We start from the raw sequence: 19,627 nt of genomic DNA, 5'->3' as shown, positions 1-19,627 counted from the left end.
ATGTTACATGTATTCAGAAACAAGCATAAGCATTTGTATGGTCAGTTTGAAATTGCTTCTCTCCAGACTTCCATAACACCGTAGCTCGTCACAGAGAAGTTATCCAAAGAACTAGTACAGAAATAACGATGAACAGCAATGCTGACCAAAGCCAGCTTTAATACTGTTTCATGTTTTGAGGAAGGGGCAGAGGAAGGTGAGTCACATTACCAGCACGTGCTGATGTGCAAAGGGGGCTGCCCTTCAGGCAGCTACGCGTTAGAGAAGCTGTTCTCCACCACTGGTGACGTTGCCAGATCAGAGACAGGCTCACATCCCAACCACCACAAAAAGACCACAACAATTCTACATCAGCTCCTGGCTTTATTTATGTAGATGCTCTAACAGGCTCAGGGCCACAGCAGTAAACAGCATTACTGAGGATGAGTCTTCAGACGTTGTATCCAATCAGGCCGCGTTTGCCTATGATCTCACCAATGTAAAACCACATCAGCACCTCTGTGGCCACCAAACCGTTCCTCAGTGCTTCCTGAAAGAAAAAAAAACACAACAGAATTCAGAACATTTGCTCCTGCAACAGCTGCCTTTCTTGCTCCTATAACCAAACTCCATGCATGACTAGCAAAGTGGTCATCCAATTCACAAGACGACAGTTTAAGCAAAAAACAGATGTGCAAGTTAGTGTTTATTATGTTCACCCACACCTCAACAGGCCACATTGTTACAAGGGTTCTAAAATGGTAAATATAGCTTCAGTTGGCATTCATGTTTTTTTAGAGCCCTTTAAGAAGATAATTTCTAAAACTGTATCTGCAGGAAACGATTTAATTTCAAGGCCAAACAATGTATTGGACTGATGACACATCTCTCTCTGTCCAGCTTTTGCTGGACACAGCTGTTACCTACAGATCTGTCACCTCCCTCTTTTCACTTGAACAGATAATGAAGGGCCCACGAGGGATGACAGAACAGCTGTGGTCCAGGTGTGGAAGGGTTGAGACAAAGCTCATATATTTTAACACTTTCAACTCTTGACTCATAAATTCCTTGAACTTCAAGTCTTACTGACAGCAGCTCAGTCGTTTTCATGGCACGAGCAAAGCACATCAAGCTAGCATGCCAGTAGTGAAGCCAGGTCTTGGAAAATACTGCTCTGTGCGCTGAATATCTATGGCTCACAGACTACCATTGTCAGAGTCTGAAGAGGCAGCAGAACTATTCTATCCCGCAGCTTACCCAGAAAAAAAAAAAAAAAAGAAATTTTTGCATATGTAATTTTTTTGGAAGTCTGGTACCGAACAAGATTAATCTTCAAAGTATCTGCTGTCATGCCAGCCCAGGTGACTGGGTTCAGAAACCTGACTTCAACACACAGTGATTCCTATGGGGAACAGTATCACAAAGACAGAACGCTGGGAGGTTTGCGAAGAACGCCCCTGTACGTTCCTTTCCTAGCAAGTAAATACTGACCTCAGCTGTGCTACCTGCTTCCTCTGTAATAGCATCATTCTTCACCCCCTTTCCAATTAATCTGCACGGAAGGACACTGAGACAATAAACGCTTGACAAGAGGTGTACTCAACAACTATGGATTGACTGCTTCATGCTGGTCGCCCAGACAAGAGCTCAGTACAATCAAAAGAAGACGCTCATATGCAAGACAAGGTAATTTAAATATATTTGAATTTACAGGGCTTTGGAGAGGAATACCAGAAATTCATCAGGCGCAAGTCCAGTCTTAATTGTGGGTGTGGAATAAGCTTCCTCCTGGGCAAATGGAGCCTAGGTACATAAGACTACACAAACACTTGCCAGGGCCTTTTCGTCTTCTTCAGGCTCATTCATTACTCGTGTCTTCAGGGATGGGCTGGCGCGCCAGATGGATGGCTGATCTCACGTTGTGCTATTTGGGCATGGGTGCAGCGACACCCAGCACTGTCTCTGAGCAAGCCATAGATTTTATTGATACACCGAATGTATTTGTGAATCGCATGTGTGAGTTTTAAAGACGGTACCATAGTACTGGACATGACTCCTACACGTGGTCCCCCCCAGACAAGGCTGACAACAGAAATCCTCTGTTCAGATGAGATCATTTAGCATGCTGAATTCCACAAAGGCAGCAGGAGGAGGAGACAGGAAGCTTGTCTGATCAAGCTTCGCTGCAGGGAACAGGTAAGAGGGGGCAGAAAAGCCTCAGAAAAAAATCAGAGCACTGAGGCAATGGGATGCCTCTTTAGAAGGACTGGGAAGAAACAAAGGGAAAGGTCCATAGATAGGTGGTTGAGAGAAGAAAAGAGTATGTCAAGATGTGCAGCAGAGGGCCCAATTTAACAGCAGAAACTGACACAAGGAAAATAAGCTGAGAAGGAGAATAAGATAAAATAGTTGCAACGAATAACACAAGCCTTAATGTGCCAGAGAGATCCCAAGCATTATCAAGAACCTCTTCTACAGCAGCAGGGATTCTCCAGAGTGATGGCAAATTTACTTTGGCTATCTGACTTGTTCCCTCTTGCCCTCAAGTTACCCCACTGATGAGATTTTAATACCTATTTAAGATCTGTTTTTGGCTTGGGGAGCACGTGACAGATAAAAACACCTGCACAGCCAAAACGCAGGGTTTTGTTTCGACTAACAGACTGGAACAACCCAAATGCAGTCTCAGCTCCCTGATGGATACACAGGCACTGAGACAGGGCCTTAGCGTGCTTGTAGCATGCTAGAAACAGACAGCAGCACATCTCAGACTGCAGCACACGAGGACTAATGAGATAAGCAGAACTAGAGATTGTCCAGCTGGATCAGGAACTCCTCAAGGATAGCACAAGCCATACACGTTAAAGCTCACCTCTCCATAAATTACTAGCCATAAAATACCATCTTTGTAGGCAACATCCCAAGGCAGGCGCTGTCTTTGCCTGTAATTTAAGTCTAACCAGAACTGTTCGGAACAGACAGATCCTAAGCCTCACCATAATGTAATGCTCTGGAAGTTAAATACAGCTCGAAACGCTCTTAACAGATACCAGAGGAGAAAATGGATAGAGTTTAACGCCTTACTGTTCGCAATACTAGCCGTGTAACAGCAATTAACAGACTCAAAGGTCACATTCAGATACACCGCTGACAGAAAGACAGCGGTAGATGCAAACCACGAAGATCAACCTCTGGCTCTGCAAGGGCACACGAGGGGAATTCCCAGACTGCGAGCTGCCCGTGTCTGACTGAACGAGTACAGCGCCAGGAGCAGCCCCGGTTAGGTGTGGGCCGGGTACGCCTGGCGAGAGCCGGTTGTGTGGCTGACGAGAGCCAGCTGTATCCCTGACGAAAGCCGGCTGCATGCCCGACGAGCAGCACGCCGCGCACCCGCTCCCTCGTCCCGCGGTTACCTTGACGGTGAGCTGCGCCAGGCGGCCGGCCTGGAAGCTCCTGACCAGGGCCTTCATGCTGTCGATGGCCTTGGGGATCTCTCCGGGGGTCGGCGGCGCGAGCTCGACCTTGGCGTAGTACCAGAACGTGGCCAGACGAGGCTTCGAGTACGCCACGGCAGCTGGGGGGAGGCCGGGCAGGACGGGCGGCGTGAGGCGCGGCCCCCCAGTCCCCCCGGCGGCCCCGGCCCCCCACCGGCCCCGGCCCCCCGTCCCGGTCGCCCCCGTCCCCCCGCCCCGCCCCGCCCGGCCTCACCGCTGAGGAGCTGCGGGCCGCGGGCCGCCAGGCGCTGCCCGAGCCGCTGCGCCGCCTGCGCCATGCCTCAAAGTCACCCCGCCGCGGGGTCCCGCCGCGCCTGCGCACCAGCGCCTCACAGGCGCCTGCCGCGGGCAGCCCGCGCGGCGGCCCCAGGACCCCGCACCACGTGCGCGGGGCGGGGCCGGGCGCGGCGCGTCCCGGGGACCTGGGTTCGAGACCGCGGCGGGCCCGGCCCCGTCCCGTCCCGTCCCGTCCCCAGCACGGCGCGGGGAGGAAGGGGCGAGGGGCGGCCCGAGGGCGGGAGGCTTACAGCGCGCCTCGGGGGCGCGTACACGGCCTGCCGAGGGAGGCAGCGCGGCTCCTGCGCCGCTCGGAGCCAGCGGCAGGAAAGAGCCCCAGCCGCCGCGTCCCCCTCCCCGCAGCCCGAACAACGCGGGCCTCCCTTCTCCCACTGAAGGAGCTCCGTTAGCTACTAGACCTCCACAGGCGGCTGTAAGCAAAGTATTGCATTTCATCACCCCTTATTCCCACGTATCATTTGAAGAAGAAACCCCGGCACACAGTCAGCCTGTACAAATCCGCAGAACTGTCCGTTTCAGTCCTTTCCAACATCTACACTTGAGAGCTGCTGCAGATGCAAAGGCATCCTTTTCACATTAAACATGATTACATAGTCTAAACAACTTGGGAGTCAACAGCAACAGAATAGAGGGTGGGGTAGCAAAGGAAAGGTAACACGGCCATTAGAAACAGCCAACACAAACAGCAATTAATACAGGGCCAGGGCACCAGGACAATCAGAAGAGGCTGAATCTTCCCAAGATGCAGAGGCTAGGAAGCTGTAGTGCAGTGGAAATTTTTAGTATTAAACAGTAAGTCTTGAAAGGAAAGACAGAATAAGGGATAAAAGAGAAGGTGCTAGGAGAGATTCAAGATGTGGCGCAATGCACTAGATGCATTCTTCATTCATGTGGCAAGTTTCACAGATGCTCTGGAGCACCCGCCACCACCCTTACAAGACATTCGTCTTGCCAATGATTGCATGTCTGGGGACGTAGAACTTTGTTCTCAATTCAGTGTGTCTTCCAAGTCCTCCTTCTGCTTTTTCCTCTCCGCAAGCCATTGCTGGATCTTTTCTTTCAGCTCCGTGTTTGGTCTAATCTGGTCCATAGTGAGGGGGCTCCGATTAAAAGGATCCGTCTGATCACTGAAAGAGAGCAGTGAGGAGATTACTTCGACAGTCTCCTTGCTAGAATAAAAGTAGTAAGGCTAGGAGGACTGGCATGATCTTCCTGCTATTAAGTGAACTTCATCAGCCAACACTGAGACCAGGTGTTGCTGGGTAACATCAGATAAGTGATATATATCCCCCAAAAGTATTAGCTGCAGATGCACACAGGCCACTTCATTTGTAGGGCCCAGGACAGCAAGGATGAACAAGGAGCACGGGACATGCTGCAAGAAAGTAAACAAACATACCACACCACGTTCAACAAGGTCAGCACATCATCTCTTACAAAACACTGAAGTCTTCTACAGCTTTAGGCAATAAAAGGCACTCTTTTGTATTTCATTGTAATCCAAAACTTTAGATATGTTTAGTGAAAAATCCAGACAAGAGTGATGTATAAATATCTGCATCCAATAACCAAACTGTCCCTCACTAAAGGCAGCATGTGCATAATCTATTCTGTACTTCCATCTCTGGGCTAAAGTCAGAAAAAACACGTTAAACACTTTTAATCGTGTCTGGAATTTATTTCAGAAAAGCCACATTTGAGACCAGGTTACAGGTGATTCTGAACACAGAATCATTAAAGCCCTAGACTTCACAGCAAACTGGTAAATTGGGGAGTGAAGGAGACTGCAGATGTGTACCCACCCCATCCCAAGCTTCCAACTTGGAAAAGCACAAGTCATTGGCACATAAAGAACAGTCAGTGACAAAGGAAGCTTAACCTGAACCAAGGACGCAGTTAAGCCTGTGTTTCGTACCTGAGCAGGTGCCGGGCTATGGTTGACCTATCCACGGTGACACGGGATGATGGCAGTATTACCGGGTCAGACATCAGAGTGCTCATGATAGGATCCAGGAACTCATCACAGGCATCTGCATATGTCTCTTCTTCTTGCTGCTGACGGTCTGCAAGAGACTGGCAAGCACACAAAGCTTTTAAAACACACGATTTCTCAGTGCTGTTCCACTTCGTTTAAAAACAGCTTTGCTCCTAACTAGTAGTGAGGCGTCACCATGACTGAAAAAAAGCCTCACTGGAACATAAAAACATCACAGCTGGTCAAGGCAATGGCTATGTAACAGGGTTACTTGAAATATGCAAAAATGGAGATCAGGTCTGAGAGCCTGGTCTAACACACTTATTTCCTACTGGAAATTAACACACAGGTAGTCAGGAAGCCCAGGCCTTGCCGTAAGCCACGCATTTCGTTTTTCACCCTGCATGCTTATACATCTGTAGCATCCAGTTCTTGAATTGTCTAAAACATTTACAGGTGCACACCAGAAAGGAGCCTTCTCAGCTGCCCAACCTGGTGCCTCACATCAAGCACCATTCCCCAGAACTGGAGCTTCACACCAAAGATGCAGTGATGGCAAAGGATGCCAACTGCATTTCTTCTTTTTGGTTTTTATTCACTCCACTTCTCACCTTGATCCTCTCAGCCAGGTTACTGAAAGCCACTATCATATTGCCAGGCTTATTGATTTTCTTCAGAACCCTTACTGTCTGGGCAAAGAGTGTTGGTGAATAGGAACGTCCATCCTTGGGTACAGTGGCACAGAAATTTTCTTCATCCCTGAACCACAAGTTAAACGAGAACAAGAGTTTAAGAATTCTTATTTATCAGGCTGCAAAACACAGTCCCCCCAACAGTTGCATTGTGACAGCAAAGAACTCAAGAGACATGAAAACTAGAGAAAAGCTTGACTGTAAGCAAGCAGTTTTCCTAGGTCTTCTCCAGAGAGACCCAATTTACAAATTTAACTGCTATTATGCTCAACTTCCATTCCTACCAAGTTGCAGCTGACTTCCCTGCGTAATTTAGAAATTATTACAAATGAGCACACTGCACTTCTGAAAGGTTCGTTAAGGACCTCTGTTAACGTAGTTCTTGCTGGAAAACACTCCCACCTTGTGGCAAAGGAGGCTACAGAGCTCTGCTGCTCCAGACGTTCACCTGACTCCAGCTACAGTTCTCATCCCAGTGCAAACATTGGTGTGCATGTCACAGCAAGTCCCACTTCAGGCCAAATTAGATTTCCACTTCATTCCAGGCAGTGTCCAACAGAAGACAAAATCCTGTTTACACTCTATTATGAGTCTCAAGTCCAACTACCCAAAGGCTGCCATTCTCCACAAGCACCTCCTGACATCCCACCTCCAGCTATCCCTTGTCACATACCCAAGGTTCAGGTAGATCGTACAGATGTCAGAAACTAGCTGTTGCGGTTTGAAGTCAAACTCGCTGAAATCCTTGACTTTCAAAGCTCCCATTTTAGGGCCAACCAGGTGTTGCAGAAAATAGTTTAGCATGGAGATGATGCGCTCAGCAAGAAAAGGATGCACAAACAGGGACTTAATTTCTGGAACAGAAACCAATAGTTCCCTGAGCTTCACAGTAATCCAGTCCCTCTCTGACAATCCTTAAACTGAATTAGGCCCCCCCGATTCCCAGGCAATGCTGTTCTACAGGTCCCGGCGGACAGGATTTGCTCTCCCTACCTGATGTTAGGAAGGCCAGAGTACCGATGGTTTCATTGGACATGATGTTATGGAAGCGAGCCAGCTGACCAAACATCTGCAGGCTTGACTCCTTCTCCCGACGAGCCTCCTGGGACAGGCTGTCCCACTCACCACGGTCCTTCTCTATCTGCTGAACTTTAATCTTACTTAGGTACTGTAAAGACACAGCAGGGAAGAGCATGGGAGCAGCAGTCTGAGTACACAGCTTTATTAAGTAGAATGCTTTCCTTTCAGCCAGGCAATCACCTCAGGACATAGAAGAGGCACGTGCTTGTTAGAGAAACAAGTAAGGTGCCTCCTACAGCAGCCTCGGGAGAATAGGCAGGTAAATAGGCTACAAAAGCTAACCTACACTGCTCCCTCAATGCCCAAGAGCATTATCAGGGAGGTGTTAAAAAACAAAATGTCTGTAATGAGTATTGATTAAAGAAGTTGAGGTTGCTCCTCATACACAGTACCTTCAGTCTGCAACCTACCAGCACAGACAGAAGTTTTCTGAACCAAGAAAAGAAAAAAAAAAAAAGTCATCGTAGATGTTCACCGCAGCTTTGGGTGCTAAGCATAGAGAGCATCCACCTTCCTCTGGTGAATCAGTATAATCTCACATACTTTCCTATGGCTAATTCCAGTTTAACACATCTAGGCAATGTTAACAGAAAGTAACAAGTCCCACTGCTGATCTGCCTTATCTCAGGTGAGACAGAGGTAGAAAAACCAAAGTCTGTTTTTCAAGACTGGAATACCATGAGTTAATTAAGATTCCAAAACTGTAGGAAGCTATAAATAAAAGTTCACTTGTGTTATAATGCTTTTGTATTCTCACTGCCCTGTGCAACTTAATGGCAAGACCTCAGCTACTACCTTTTCCACGCTGACAGGGGCCCATTCAGGAAGAAAAAGGTATAGAGTATTTGAAAAGGGTCACAGCTGCATACCTTTAACAAAACTCAGAATGTTCATATTGACAAATGATAGGAAGTCCAAAAATGTTCAAAGCCACATCCGTAATATCCGTATCACCTGCCTGATCTGACAGCCTCCAGACAATCTGTTCTGCCACAGGTAAAAACTCCACACAAAAGCCCCTTCTAGTAGCAACAAGCAGCCACAAAAGGTGTGGTGAGACAGTCACCACACACCAGGGACACAAGTGCAGCTGGAACTTGCCCTGTAAACCCAAAGGAAAACTGCCTAGAGACAAAAGGCCTTTGTTAGGATACACCACCAGTGGAAAGGCCAAGAGGATTTGATAATCATAAACTGCAGAACTTGTTTAAAGCCTGGCTGCATCCAGATTAGCAACAGGCAGATTTCCTTCCAACTCTGCTAGCACTTGCTTCTCAATCAAAAAAAACATCTCTTTTGCTCTGACCTGCCTCCCAAGACGAAGAGGAAAGGAAGAAAGTGCCCTCTGTGCACTGTCCCAGACCCCCATCATACTTGCCGCTGTAACCCCTTCTTCCAAGGCATTTGCAACACCAGCCTTGATGCTTTTAAGATTATGAACTGGCTCAGCTGAGTTTCCTAGCAAGCGTCTACTGCAAGGATTCATCCAAAGAATTGAGTACATGAATACTGTTCTAGAGAGAGAGTCAATATTGTAACGAGCCATCTTCAAGTGAGTGAGAACTGGTTCCTACATGATGCCTGCAGCACACGTAGTAAGCCCTACCTGTATGGCTTCATCCAACAGGAAAATGGCATCATTCATGAGCAAATTAAGGAAGCGCAAGAAGAGAGGGGGATTCATTGCCTCTAGGTTCTCTGAGGCATAATCAGCCAGAGCCTGCAAACAACAAAACAGTTAATGCTCTGGCACACTCCAGACTGCAGGACACAAATCCATATACTGCATTAGGAGCTAGATACACATGCTTACATGTATGCCTCTTGCCTTACCTTTATGCTCTGTCGGTATGAATCTGTGCCCCACATGTATCTCAGGATGGGGTACATTGGACGTCGGTAATTAAATTTCTGTTCAAACTGATGTGGGTCACCTAGACACAAGCAGAAGAGCATTGCAAATCAGATGTGGGCACAGAGAAGGATTTTAAATTCCTTTCCAATGTTTGTTTAGCACTGCGTGGGAGCAGGCTGCATTTTCTTCAGAAAGCTAAAATGCTGACCTCCCAGTGCACACAGCTGGGCCACTGAATGCGTCAACAGCCAGCAAGCAGTCAGAGCACAATTATCACTGTCGCTTCCTCAACAAAAAAGTTCAGCAGTTTCTAGTGAATGTGAGCACTGCCGTGACCATACTAGCACTAAGCATCCACAGAGCATGGCAAGCAAGTCCTGTGGAACAATAGCCAGGGGAGACGTGCAGCTGCTGGGGCCATGGCTCTTTTTTTTTTTTTTTTTTTTTAAAAAAAAAGAGATCACCTCAGTAGCTATCAGGATACTTTTATAATAGCAGGATGCAGTGCCAATGGATACTCAGTGTGCCTGGCAGCATCCCAAGCAGGAGGCCAGTGTTACAGCAGCAGCCCATATGCCTGCGGACAGGTGAGAAGGGCAGCTTCTCCAGCTCTTGAGAAGATCTCCCATTTCAAAAAACAGGAAGTCCCAATTGCATGCACACAATATATACATTTCCTCTAACAGTATGCTTTGCCTATTGCTCTCACAGGATTATAAAACCAGCTCCTTGGGAAGTCAGATTTGACACTGATTTCAAAGCAGCACAACAGATCCCACATAGTATAAGAGGATGGGTAACTATAAGCATTACTTTGCTGAAAAGCTTGTGCTCTGAGGGTTACACGTTTTAGCTATGTAGTCCCGCACAAGTCAGAAGTTTGGAAAGACCAATGCTTTGCTGGAATGCTTTCTGTCTAAAACAATTGAGCAATTTAACACAACATAAAGATTCATCTGTTTTTACTGAAGTACTTCACAACCCAAAGACATCCCACTACAGATTTTACAGAAGGAAGACACCTCTTCCCCTTTCACACCTACCAGTAAACTCGATATCCACAAAGACTTTAATAAGTGCCTCAGCAAGATGGGCAGCATTCTGGTAAGAGCAGAACACTCGTTTGCGATGAAACACACTGGAGACGAGTGGATTTTGGACCTGATCTAAATGAGGCATCACAGCTTCCAGCACTTCTGCCAGCTTGGCTCGCAGATGAGGATTTTTCATTCTGCAAGAGAAAAAAAATGCAAATTCAGCATGGCATGAGGGCCGCAGAGGGGACTTAACTGTACAGAAAATGCTCCAGGAGCTGTGCCCATCCATACAGGAGCAGCCAGTTGTTGCAAACTATTTGTAAAACTGATGCTGGCATTGAGCTGCTCAGAGCCACAGGAAGAATGCAGGCAGTCAGCACCCACAATTAAATCTCAGACAGAAAGGGGAACAGGTACGGGAAATATCAAAGCTGTTGCTTCCATCCCTCACAGAACAGAATTCTGGCAGGGTGTACTGCTGGCAAGCCATGCTTGCTTGTCAGCTGTAGCTTCTCTGAGCAAACATGACTTGTCAGCCCAGCTTTGTACTTATTGTCCAATGACTTGTTTCCTATTTATTCTGAAAGTCCAAAGTCCCTTGCCTGCTGAGCTTGCTTTCCAGTGTATGACTGGATACTGAGCAAGGTGAAGGCATAATTCTCTACTGCACTGGTGGGGCAGAAGCTGAACAGTCTGCCCAAGGTCAGGCTGTGGGTTACTGCCAAGATGAACTACAACTTAGATCTTCCAGGGCCAGCCCAGATTAGCTGGAACAGTATACATACAAAAAGCTCCCTAGTAAGTGAAATCTCCACCTGCTCCTCACTTTCCTCACTTACTGTTCACTGGTACCTAGTTCTATCTGCCTAAGCTCCTGCGTAGTATGACACATCAAGTTTTTAGACACAATCCTATTTGTGCCTCATGTGAAACCCAAGTCCTTCAGGAAGTTTCTTGTGACTCCTTTGAACAGAATTTAATTTTTTCAATGAGGTAAAGCGAATCGCAGATGTATAAAGTAAATCTCAAGACATTTCTAACAATTTCCACTTCCTTGGTTCTACCCAGGTGCTCTGCAGAAAAGCATAAAGGGCTTACAACTGGAGCTGTACATACCTCTCCACATCACCCATGAAAACAGTAACAAAGTGAAGGATATGTTCCAGAGAATCGGCAGAAGTCTCCAAAATGTCATCAGCAAAGCGTCGCAGGAAAACGAAGAAGTCACCCAAATTATCTGCAAAGAATTCTGTGAACAGAAATTGTATATTAATTCCTTCTTGTGCACCTCACAGCCTGCTTTTTGGTCTTCCATGTACTTAGCTTACCTCCCTGATTCTGATTAAAGTTTCTAGAACTAAGTAGTTGTATTAGAACACCACAATCACAAAGAATAGTCAGCTTGATGAAACTTGTTATGCACTGGATTCACTTCACTTATCAGGGTAACACCCAGCAGCTATCTGTTGATGTTACGCACTGCTCAAGAGAAGAGAATCTCCTGACAACAGACTTTTATGCACATGGAAAATAGTAAATCAATGTGCTATTTGGCCAAACTTGGCAACTCAGCAGTGAGAAGGATCTTGACATTTTGTAGCTGACCTTCGCTACACTTCCTTAGGTGTTCTCTAACCCTTTCTTCCAAAGACAGAATGCCTTTCACATAGCCAAATTAAAGGGAAACCCAGGTGCTTTGAACATCTTCAGGAATAAGGCCATGTGAACAGAGCACTACTTAAATTACTTTAGATTCAGACCCTTATGTACAGCAGCCACAAAGCAGCAAGGAAAGGTGGTTTCACCTGGTACGTAGGCCAATGCACTGTTTTCCACCCCTGGCAATGGGAACGTCAGCTCTAGAGGCTCAGTCCCTTGGTTTCCTATAGCCAACTGCACCAGAAGAACTGCCATGGACACCTGCAGATTGAGGCAGTTCTGCAGCATCTGTGGCTCCGTCATCGCTGTCTTTGTGGAGAGATAGATGGTCATCAGGCGTTCAAACTGCTCCCTGAGGCTGTCAGCAGCAGGGCTAGAACTCTGCTGAGCTTCTCGCCACGCTACTTGCAGGCGGTGAAGGCTTTGGTTTATCTTTACCATCTGGTCATGCAACCTAGTAAAAAAAAAAAAAAAAAAAGGTGAGGAAGACACCAGACAAGATGCAAATAAGTTTAGTACAGACTGCCTAAGTGAAACAGAAGTCACCACACACTGTGAGAGATGTTTTGTGCAGCTGCCAGTGCAAGACTTCAAAATGTTGCCAGCTTGACCAGGTGTGCTGCTTCCCTCTGAGCAGCAGCAGGGAGGCTGCAACACAGCAAGCGTACTTTCAATTCAAACTATTTCCTGCAGCTAATCCGCTTGGGGGCCAGCAGCAGGAAGTGCTTGAAGAAAGGCAAGCCACCGCTTGGGAGGATAAGATATCCTCCAGAGGAGTCAAAGAAGTCTGTTACACAGCCTGGTAAACCAACGGCTCCTATGAAGCCTATGAAGCACTCTTCAGCAGAGCAGATAATGAGACTACGCAGCTGCAAACCCTGTTAGATTACCAAGGTCAGGGAGTGGGTAAGCCCTGGAGATGCCTGTGAGGTGACATTTTCAGTTTCCCAGCAACAAGCCACTTGCATAACTTTTTCATCTATTTCTATATTTAGATAATAAACCAGAAGGGGACTAGGCTTGGATCAGCAGTGACCTCATAGTATCCAGGCAACAATTTGCAGAAGACTAAGAAAAACAGTGCATTCTGGTGTCCAGAAAATTGTTTCCTGGAAACAGCCAGTTACCTTGCATTTGTGTTTCAATTAAAATCCATTTAGTGGGCCAGTTCAGACACTTCACACTGGGCAAGTGGTCTGCTACTCAGAAGCTCTCTAGTAGATAAGCAAGGGGACACAGGCCTGTTCTCTCAGAGAAGGTATGAGAACTGAGTGAGCCATGTCAATCCAGCACTTAGCTGTTAACACACTATAAATAACATGGACTCCTGTCAGCTTTGACTGAACACAAATGAATTTCTTCACAAAATTAGTCAGCCTGATGCTCAAGGGTCAGTCAAAACATACCGTGAAAGGCATTTGGCAACTCAAGTGTCTCACTCTAAGTTGTGAGTATTTAGTAAAAATTTATGTAACTGTACACGGATACAAAATAGTGCTGGGAGCAATCATTTACCTACAGCTTTAACATTCACATTATTTCTGAATATCAGATATCATTCTTGCAAAGTGCATGCCTTGGTAGCACATCTAACACCTTCTCAGAGGTCAGCTCCTTAAGAACACTCATACAGCTGTAAAACCATTACCTGTGAAATCCTAAGTGAAGGGTGTATTGTGTTAGGACCAGGTTTTCTGTCACCAGATTGTAGCTGTTTGCAAACTCTGGCTCTTGCTCAGTCACAGCAGGTATCAAACACGTTTCTTTTTCTAAACCTAGAATTAAAAACATCTCTGCATTAAGTCGTACCCAGAAGCATTGGTAAGGAAAGAGTGCTCAAGATGGCTCCCACTGATAATATGAAATGACTGTAGGTGATGCTGTGCAGCGTTTTATTTGTATTCAGTTCTTCCTTTGCTCCTCTCTAGTGCTTCATTTCTCTCTCCCTTTACTGGTGTACAACAAGAGAGCGCTGCTGGGAGAGGTAGAGAACTGAAGAGACCCCCTGTCTAATTCACTTACTCCCACAGGTTTTGGGCATACCTTTCATATGTACATTCTTACTCCTCCTTTCCTCTTCATTCAGCTCCTTTAGGGCACAGTAAGTAGGATTAAAGGTTAGCAGCCTAGGAGATTTTGGTTTGCAGAAGGGCTGACACAGCTTTAGGAGTGCAGCTCCCAAATTCAGGAAGAAGGCATCTGAGGCATACATCTGGAAGAAGATCTCTGGCATCTGATTAGCCCAAATTTTGGTACGGCCTGCATTAGCATGGAGACAGTTTCCCAGCCAGGACAAAATCCTGTGCTTTGTTTCTGGAGACAACTGCAACAGGTTCTTGAGCATCTGGTAGATCTTCTCGTGGAATTGGGCCATGAACTGTTAGAGGGAACAGAGCATGTTTGAAGGAGTCATTGTTAGAAAGGCATCTTTTGCCTGTCCTGCCATTAATGCTGGAGCTGTCACAGGTCCAGACTGCATACTACTCTTAAAAGGCAGGATTTTCAAAGAAAATTTTTTAAAGACTTTTTTTTTCAAAGTCATGACGCCTAAATCAATCACCCATCAGACATGTTATGAAAAGGCCAAATCCTGAGGCCACCAAGAAAGAATAATTAGGGACACGCTCAAAAGCATAGCCAAGAGCAAGTTGTTTCAGTAGGAAATAAAAGCAAAATTCTTTGCACGTTTTTGGCAGAAACAATGACCCTAAAAGAATACATGGCTGGGAATCCCATTCTCCGGGACAAACTCCTGCACCTGAACATCCTTCCCTGTAGAACAAGAACTGTGTTTATGTTCTGATTTGTGATGCTTTGTTCTATCTTCTGAAATAATCTTTAAGATCCTCCCAGCACTGCTGATCTCAGGAGGGAAGGTATTTAATTTCAAATACACAGTGAGTGTTGCCTGTCATTTTATCTGCTAGTGAGTCAATGTTACAATTACGGGACAGGTACTGAAAAATATTTCATAGTGCTTACAACATCTAAGTTAAATTATCTCCAAATACCATCTTAAGCTATGGTACCAGTATCTGTTCTGAAAGTACCATACCATTTTCCCAAAAATCAGAAAACTACTTTGGTAACAGACAACTCACTCATAAGCAGCAGAAACACGAGATCAATTTGAAGACTTCGGTTACAACCTGAGTAAGCACGCAAAGCTATTTACATTTTACAGATGGAGAATCCACAATCCAAAGCAGTTCTGTGACTTGCTTTGCCACCAAGACACGCTATCAAAGAGCCAGTGGAACAACTCCGCACCAACATCAAGTCTTTTCACTTTAACCCGCAAGCCCAGAGACTAATAAAATACATTGGGAAGCAGCAGTATTACACTTCAGCCCCACCTGATGGATGTTGGATTCCTGCACCTTGATCTCTTGTGGACTGGATCGGGATGGATTCAAGAAGTAGCCGTGATTCTCTACTACACCAGGAGTCTTTAGCAAACAGGAGATATTTAAAATGGCACCTAACAATGTCTTCTGATACATCTGTCCATTATTAGGATCCTTGGGCTGAATATAGCCTGCAAATACCTAGGGAACAGATGAACATGCTGACATTTATATAAAATCCCACTAAAAAAACTATGGGTTTAGGCCAGCCAATCAGAAACTAAAAAGGACTAAGGGTACACACAAGTTGTTACACTGCACTTTTGGTTTGAACCGAACAGGTTAGATCATCTAAATGCATCCCTGTAAGCAGAATCTGTGAGTGACCGAGTAGATCATCTTGGGTATGCACAAGTCTAACTGCAATGCAGGTATCAGAATTACACTAATGGTAACAAATTTCTAAAAATGAAAAGAGCGCAAGAAGCAACCAGCCTGTCATTGAAAAATAAATAAGGGATAAGTCATCAGCCATTGAGCAGAAAGTTACAGGTACATTACAAGTGTCTCTTTGTATAACCAACATCTACTACCCTGTTGTCACCTGCAAACTGTTTTCTCTTCTTCTACCTCTTGTCTTTGAGTGGTGTTAGAGAAGCATTCACTGAACACCGCTAGGATTATACTATTGCAACCTGTGGGGTTTCCGCATAAGACACAAAAGTTACTGGCTCTTCATACGGCTAGGACACATACCTTTGCTATATCTTTCTGCTTTGTGAAGTAGAGGAGCATATCTAGGTAAGTGTACAGCAGGATCTGACAAAGGTCCAAGTCCTTGATCCTGCCCAGCAAAATATCGAACACTGGAATCATGACTTCCCCAAATGTCCGCACTTCCTCATCCATTGTTAAGGCTTCTATGACCTCCTCGAGAAACTCAGTCATGTCTTCAAAATCTAGCAAGCGATACAAGACCGTTACAGACAAATAGATCCTCAGTGCAGCCGAAGCTCAGAGTATGCACACCCTGCTACCCAAGCACAGCCCTCCCTTTCACCTTCCTTTTAACAATGAATGGAGCCAAAGCTTCACTCAAGCCACAATATTCGTCCCTCAGGCTTTACCTATGTTAAGATGTCCCTGGCTTGCTTAGAGACAATAATTCAGAGTCTCTTTTACAGCCACTTCCTCAATGGAGACAGGAGAGCTCACCATCACCGACATTGCAAAGTGCAAACATTCAGAGGGCTGAATGCACTTAAAGAAAAATGCAGCTAGAACAAACTAAGAAGCCTTACAACACTAACGGTAACCTTACAGACTAAGGCATCAATTAAGTTTAGTCAAACTTACGTGCCCCTCTCAGTGCCTCCAGCATCAGGTCCACCAGCTGCTCATACACATTCTGGTTGACATAAATCTCTGGGGTAAGAAGAACAGTGTGAGCATTTGACACAGTCAGATTTCGGCAGCGCACAGCAAAGGGCAGCAAGTTCTCTGGAACCTTGGTTATCTGCACAGAAACGACAAGATAGATCTGGGATCGTGTATCCAATTCTCTCCACTAAAACGTCAGCTTTTGGATAACAAAGTTATCTCCTTTCTCAGAAACTTCTACCCACCTCTTCTCTTGCCCTCTGGAAACAGGCATAGAGGTAGCGTAGAATTTGTTTCTCCCCTGCGTCCCGATCTGCAGAGAGGTTTTGTGTACTGGCAGAGGTCATGTAAATCAGGTGGTTTCCAGGCTCCTGCAGCAGCAGGCGGGTGAACAGGGCCTAGACACAAGCAAAAATAGGCTGAAAGTGAAACAGTCCCAGGAGAGAAAAAAAATCACTTAAAATAAATCCCTTATCATCTTAGGCTAAACTATTTCTGCCCAGAAGAGCCCTCTTTAACCCTTATTAAGTAAGAGTACCAGACTGAGAATCTTCAGACTCAGTTAAGTGCTAAACTAACAATTTCTCCAATCACCTTCAAGAGCGATGGCAGTTCTAAGGGAACTCTAACTAGCAGCTCCGTGCTCTGCTTTGGCAGACAGCCTTCACTCAGGATGCATTGCGTACACTTTGCGAGGAAAGATATTTAATTGCTGTTCCCAAAGTAAACAGAAGATCTAAAAGCCTTATTGTGCCGATTACTGGGAAGTTGTCAACGGTCAGGATAACTACACAGAACTAAACAAACACATTTTTGTTTGTTTTTAAAAACAGAATGCACATAAAAGGCTCTCCTTTCCTGTCACCATTGCTGTAGGACAACCTGCCTCAAACAGAAAACACTGAATTCCCCACTCACAACTAGGATTTTGAAAGAGTTCCATCAGGAGCAATCAGCACACCACTCACAGCAGCTACACTATTTCTGTCTGGACAGCCATCAGTCTGTGTGAGAAATGAGATATGCAGCAATCGTACCTGCTCTATATTTTCCATGTCAAGCCAGTCTTGGTCATCCAGATCTGCAGCCATTTCTTCCAAATACACACAACGAGCTGGAATCCCATTTCCACTTTTCATGCTGGGATCACCTGAGGAAAACACAAATAATCTATTGTCCCAAAGCTGACAGAAAACATAGCAGCAAGCAGTGAAACCTACAGGCAGGATCCTGCCCGTGGCAGAGCTGTCTGCTACCAGCTACTGCAGGGAAGCCCTGCCCCTCTCACACCATTCCCACCCAGTTTCGTGTAGATCTGACAAGCTTCTGTGAGGCTTCTCACACCTCTGCTCAAAGCATGGTCCACTCGGGAACTCATCAAGACAGCCCTCCTTCTGCAAGTACACAAGTCATGCTGCACACTATTAGAAGTCACGCTCTTACACTGATATCACAAGTAAAATACAGTTTAGGGCTACTACGAGAGCCGAAGCTCCCACAGAGTTCCCTTGTTCACATCCTTGCTTTGAGGGCCCGCGCTCAGCAGAAGCAGCATGAGCTTCTCAGCATGCTGCTGCCAGCGGTGCCACCTTGGGCCACCTCAGAAATGCCAAGTGCTGCCTCTGCTGGCCCCATGCAGCTGAAGACGCTCAGAAGCGCTGACTCTCAGGATTGTTTTTAGGAGACAGCGGCAGAAATAGTCTCTCAGCAGCTGTGTAATGTTGCTTTATCTGATCCTTACAAGTCAAAAGCAAACACAGGAACTCTGCTGAAGGCTTTGAGCACACGAGATAACCAGCTGCACGGTTCCAGGCCAGATGCTCTCCACCCAGCGTTTCTCCCAGGCTGTTTCCCACCGGCACAGGCACAGAGCAGAGCTCCCTGCTTGAAGCGGGGCTCGCGCCTACCGGGGTCTGCGCAGACGGGAGCACACCAGCGCCCGTCTCCTTGGGGCCCCGCAGTTGCCTTCACAAAGCAAACCACGGCAGTGACGGGCCAACACCTGCCACGGAAAGCTCAGCCCCCGGCACGAGCACTCACTGTTGTCGAGGGTGATGAGGAAGATCCTCTGAATCATGTGGTTGATGTTGAGCTGCTCGCACAGCTCCCGCTGGGAGCGGAACGAGCGGCTGATCTCGGCCACGGAGTAATCGCAGTCGTCCAGGCTCTCGGAGACGCTGTTGTCGGAGTCATCCTGGCTGGCCGAGGTCTCCTCACCTGCGACACCGAGATCCAGAGCTGCCCACCGGGCTGCCCCCCCCGAGCTCCAGAACCGCCCCCGAGCGCCCGAACGGCGGCGTCACACAGGAACGCGCGGCCCCGGCCCCGGGCGGCCCCGTCAGCGGCCCGCGGCTCCCCGCCCGGCCCGGCCCGGCCCCGCCCGGGCCCTCGCCGGCCCCGCGGCCCTCGCCGGCCGCCCCCGCCCCGCCCGCCGCGCCCCGGCCCCGACCTGCCAGCTGCCGCGGCTGCTGCTTCTGCCCGGCGGCGAACTGCCTGGCGTCGGCCAGCGAGCTGAAGAGCGCGGCGAAGGGGTTGGCGGAGATGCTGTTGTTGTTCTCCTGGTCCGTCATGGCCGCGCCATGCGGGGCGGGCCGGGCCGGGCCCGGGGCCGCCGCTCCCGCTCCAGCGCCCGCCGCGCGCGTCACCGCGCCGCGCTCCGCGTGACGTCATCAACACGCGCCGGGAGCGCGGGGCGGGGCGCGGCGGCCTCCGGGGAGCGGCGCGGGCGTGGCTGCGGCGCCCCCTGGCGGGCGGGCGGGCAGCTGCACGCGCGGGGGGCGAGACCGAGCTGATTAGCATAGCGAATATTAATGAAGTCGTTTGCATACGTCA

General features: G+C 47.4%; 2 protein-coding genes across 2 annotated transcripts; both read right to left on the bottom strand.

Moving 5' to 3' along the window:
• Nucleotides 1–343: 343 nt before the first annotated feature.
• Nucleotides 344–3,847, bottom strand: ATP5MG (ATP synthase membrane subunit g). The gene is made up of 3 exons (XM_035555956.2): nucleotides 3,688–3,847; nucleotides 3,393–3,553; nucleotides 344–529 (listed from the first exon to the last, which is right to left on the bottom strand). The coding sequence occupies exons 1-3, from the start codon at nucleotides 3,749–3,751 to the stop codon at nucleotides 431–433; spliced, it is 324 nt and encodes a 107-aa protein (XP_035411849.1). The 5' UTR covers nucleotides 3,752–3,847; the 3' UTR covers nucleotides 344–430.
• A 334-nt stretch (nucleotides 3,848–4,181) lies between these two features.
• Nucleotides 4,182–19,484, bottom strand: UBE4A (ubiquitination factor E4A). Its single transcript, XM_035555957.1, has 19 exons — nucleotides 19,245–19,484; nucleotides 18,836–19,012; nucleotides 17,833–17,945; nucleotides 17,041–17,193; nucleotides 16,772–16,931; nucleotides 16,172–16,374; nucleotides 15,425–15,616; nucleotides 14,112–14,445; nucleotides 13,717–13,843; nucleotides 12,215–12,522; nucleotides 11,526–11,658; nucleotides 10,416–10,603; nucleotides 9,351–9,451; nucleotides 9,124–9,237; nucleotides 7,431–7,605; nucleotides 7,111–7,291; nucleotides 6,357–6,504; nucleotides 5,686–5,843; nucleotides 4,182–4,897 (listed from the first exon to the last, which is right to left on the bottom strand). Exons 1-19 carry the CDS (start codon nucleotides 19,363–19,365, stop codon nucleotides 4,759–4,761), a joined length of 3,225 nt encoding a protein of 1,074 aa, XP_035411850.1. The 5' UTR covers nucleotides 19,366–19,484; the 3' UTR covers nucleotides 4,182–4,758.
• Between the last annotated feature and the right edge of the window lie 143 nt (nucleotides 19,485–19,627).

Source organism: Cygnus atratus, chromosome 22 (assembly GCF_013377495.2).
Source record: "Cygnus atratus isolate AKBS03 ecotype Queensland, Australia chromosome 22, CAtr_DNAZoo_HiC_assembly, whole genome shotgun sequence".
In the NCBI taxonomy this organism is placed as follows: Eukaryota; Metazoa; Chordata; class Aves; order Anseriformes; family Anatidae; genus Cygnus; species Cygnus atratus.
Note: the sequence above shows the minus strand (reverse complement) of the source record. Positions and strands in the feature narration are given on the sequence as shown.